The sequence below is a fragment of the Thermobia domestica genome, chromosome 18, assembly GCF_964235325.1.
Source record: "Thermobia domestica chromosome 18, izTheDome1.hap1.1, whole genome shotgun sequence".
NCBI lineage: Eukaryota > Metazoa > Arthropoda > Insecta > Zygentoma > Lepismatidae > Thermobia > Thermobia domestica.
In genome coordinates, this window is record NC_137471.1 from 58,820,028 (window position 1) to 58,823,778 (window position 3,751).

At 38.4% G+C, this 3,751-nt stretch overlaps 1 protein-coding gene across 3 annotated transcripts in view; it reads left to right on the forward strand.

The window, feature by feature from the left end:
* Positions 1 to 1,362, forward strand: part of Prp16 (ATP-dependent RNA helicase l(1)G0007) — a 107,712-nt gene extending 106,350 nt beyond the window's left edge. For all 3 annotated transcript variants that reach the window (XM_081745334.1, XM_081745333.1, XM_081745336.1), the window contains one exon: positions 1,195 to 1,362. In XM_081745334.1, coding sequence (XP_081601460.1) covers positions 1,195 to 1,276 — 82 coding nt within the window. In that variant the 3' untranslated portion in view covers positions 1,277 to 1,362. The remainder of the gene's footprint in view (positions 1 to 1,194) is intronic.
* The last annotated feature ends 2,389 nt before the right edge of the window (positions 1,363 to 3,751 follow it).

The window sequence follows — 3,751 nt, forward strand, 5'->3', positions numbered from 1 at the left end:
CATCTCATCATCACTATCTTAACCTTAGTGTATAATCGTGGAAGTAAAACTTAAACAAAAAATCAAGTAACTTCCTAATTGTCTTGTGGTATTGAGTCAAATATGAATATAAGGGAATGAAACAGACATTAATAAAGTTCCAAGGTTTTCCCAGTGCCGCTTAGACTGCGGGGTGTTCAGTTTCATCTCGCATCCTCCCTCAGCGAGCCCAAAAATCACGTGCATCTGTCGTTCTTTGTGAGCATCTGTCAGCATTTTTGGCATCCATCTTGCACACAGTTTGCGATAACCCAGGTTGTAAGTCACAATTCGATGCACTGTTTTCGTAGACGCTTCTTGAAACTCTTTGGCGAGTTCAGTTATGGGGAACCGGCGATTTGGATCTCACTTTCTCGTTAAGCATTCCACCAGATCGTCCGTCTGAGTACTAGACTTACCGCTACACTCATTGCCAATGCCGAAACTCTCTGCAGCATTACTTGACCTTCAATTCTTTCATTACTGTCGGTCTGCAAAATGGCACACAATTTCCGTTGGATGTCAATTGCATTCTGTCTGGCGTTCAGAAATCGTACGACACATCTCACTTCACATTTGTCGAGATTTTGTATTACGGGAGCCATTTCACCTTCTATCTCTGTTGCGAGCATAAAATATTAGGACGTGCTCAACTTCATCAGTGTTGCTAAACTCACCATTATTCTGTCCACCACAGTTTGGCGTGGGAGGCCCGGGTTCGATTCCCGGCGGGAGCTCATGTGGTTCGGATTCCACGTTAATCAGTAGGTCCACGTCTCATATAGCCTCGCTGCTGAACGGGACGTTAAACCCAAAATCAACTCAACTCTGTCCACCACAGCGCCTACACAGCATTTCCGTAAGTAATATTCACACTTGTCTTCATAATCATTCATGAATGTGTGTAGTCTTCAAGCCGCTCTAGTTCCGTAACGATCGAAAATCGGACACATGTTCATAATTTGTTTTATTTTCAAATTACGTGACATTTCTCCTGAATCACTCTGTATTTTATATATATATATATATATATCCTGAATCACCCTCTATATAAAACAATTAAACTCGAACTAAACATGCTTATTGTTATCAACGTAAACTCAATTTTAAATCTTCACTTACTTTTAAAGCAGAATTTCACTTCAATTAATTCATTTCTCTTTTTCTTTTTTCTAGAATGGAAATTATAACTCCAGGAGTTCGAGACCCTGGAACTCCAGCCACACCGCGCAGAACTCCAGCAAGACTTGGTTTGTAATGATGGTAATATTACTAGCGGGACCACAAGAATTTTTTGTACATATTGTATGTATTTTAATTGTATATAATAAACTGTGACGGATACGTTTAATTTTTATTCATAGACGATCCGATTTCTAGCAGATATGTTCATTACTAAATGTTATATATAGTAAACTTCCATATCAAGTGTACAAGAAAAGTTATATTTGTTGACTACGATAGTAAGTTATATTGTTTATTTATAATTAGCTGAAAAATAGCTGGAAAAAATAACTCGCACTTATGGAAAATATTTTAACTTCTTTCCCTTAGGATTCATATTTAAATCGAAATGATAGAACTCCAGATATAGTCAAGTGCTAAGTATATTCAAAAATTGTGAAAATTTGAATCCTCTTCCACCATGGGATACGCATTTCAATCACAATGTAATGGTAAAAGCGTAGGTCATCTAAACTGCTATTTCAAACGACTCAATCGTTTCCTGATTTTTACTACAAAATGGGAAATTAAAATACAGTGTCCCGTCTCCCCCTTTAGAAGCGAAGTATTTAAAAAGGCTGAAATATGTGTCCAATTGTGGAGCTGGGTGCAATAGTGATCTAACCAACATTAATTTTAAAATAAAGAGCACAGCCTTTAAGTTGTCCATTCTCTTCTGAAAATTACTTTACAGAGAATATAATAGGTAGCTAGTACAAAGAAACTCAATTTGTATGCTGCACTGTAGATTTGTACTAAAAGTTATGATTTATTTCTTATTCATGTTGTAGACCTAGAGAAGTGGATATTGGTGCACCCAGGTCCACAATTAGAATTACACAAGACTTGTAAGACTGTAATATTAGTACATAACGTCTGCTCGTTACTCCACACAACTTTTTATCGAAAACCAATTTTTGAATTCTGTTTCTTGTTATAGAGAGCTGGAGATATTATCTCGGCCGAATTAGTTAGTAGAGTCAGTCCGTTAATATATTTACAGGTAATGGATACTTTAACGGTGGCTACCCGTATCCCATTTTCTACTGTTCAAACAAATGGGTATATTTGTAGTGTGTTGAAAGTTACGTATCACGCATTTAGGTGGCACCAAACATTAGTTCTTGTTGGCTCCAAACAAACGAGAGATGTATTTTCTACAGATCAGGATCACGATCGATTCCTAGAAGTAAGCAGCATTCACGTTCACATTTTTGCCTATCTTATATACTCCCAACTTTCTCTTGCAACCGTATCTGGCGACAATTATGCTTCCATATGGAAAACTTTCTCGGCACTGACGACAAAACTCGGTACGTCCATTGGCAGAGCTGTTACAGTGTATAATTATCAGACTTTTATCATGACACGTGAGATAAAGTATGCCTCATTTAATGCGATAACAGTCTTTCATTTTGATGCCTCCCAAGTCTTTCGCACTATTCGTCTTACTTTCAGTAAGTAAACATCGCATATAGAGGCCAATGACGCGGCTGACAGTAGAATGTGCCAAATTTAATCTCTGGACCATGTCACATTGGGGTGGTAGATACTCCTGGCTGCCAGTCGACGAATTCCATGAAGCACTTACGGTGACACTTTCGCTAGTAATCTCGAACACCTTCTGTCGTTGAATGTTTCTACATGGGCTCTTAATTTTGTTGGCCTGGCTGTGGTCGCTCCGATGGATAAACCATTTCCCAACAATGTCATTATCGGGTTGTACGAAGAGAGAGAGAGAGTTATTTCTCAATAACGGTTCACTATACATACGGCACTCCAGCATCTGCAAGCTGAGACGACATATTCTTCACGACGTCGGTTTCATGAATTCAGGCACAACTACACAGGCAACAATAGTATTACTAAGTCGGTGGGATATAAACCCACCAACTTTCTGTAGCATGCTAGAATTGATGGGTGGATTTTTAATAATTAATTTGATTAAGCTTCCGAAATTAGAGATATGAACCTACGCCGAAAGTAAGTAATAAATAACTTATGAGGGGCGTCCAGTAAGTTATCTATCTAGACAGGAAGGAATGCAGATAGGCTCACCTGTCATCATTGTTTTTCGATGTAGTTTCCATGGAGGTCTTGGAAACACACACACTGTGGGCAGTGAAGAAATCCCACAGAAAGAATAGTCTATCATGGTCTGCAAACCACTGGGAAACAGCCTGTTAAGACTTCGTTGTCCCCGCAGGTATTTCTTCAAGTCTCGGAAGAGGAAATAGTCACTAGGGGACATGTTCACACTGTAGATAATACGATAGAATGATTGAGCTCCAATTTCTGCAAATCCATTGTTCGCTGCGTAAAAAAAAAAAAAAAAAAAAAAAAAAAAAAAAAAAAAAAAAAAAAAAAACATGCTTACGGCCACATTAGGGTTCCTTGGTGTGCGCCACCCCTCCCTTCCTGTCAAGGTAGATAACTTTTTAGATGCCCCTCGTACTATGTAATTTATCTTCTACGACTTCATCATACCCAATAATAATAAGGAATATAC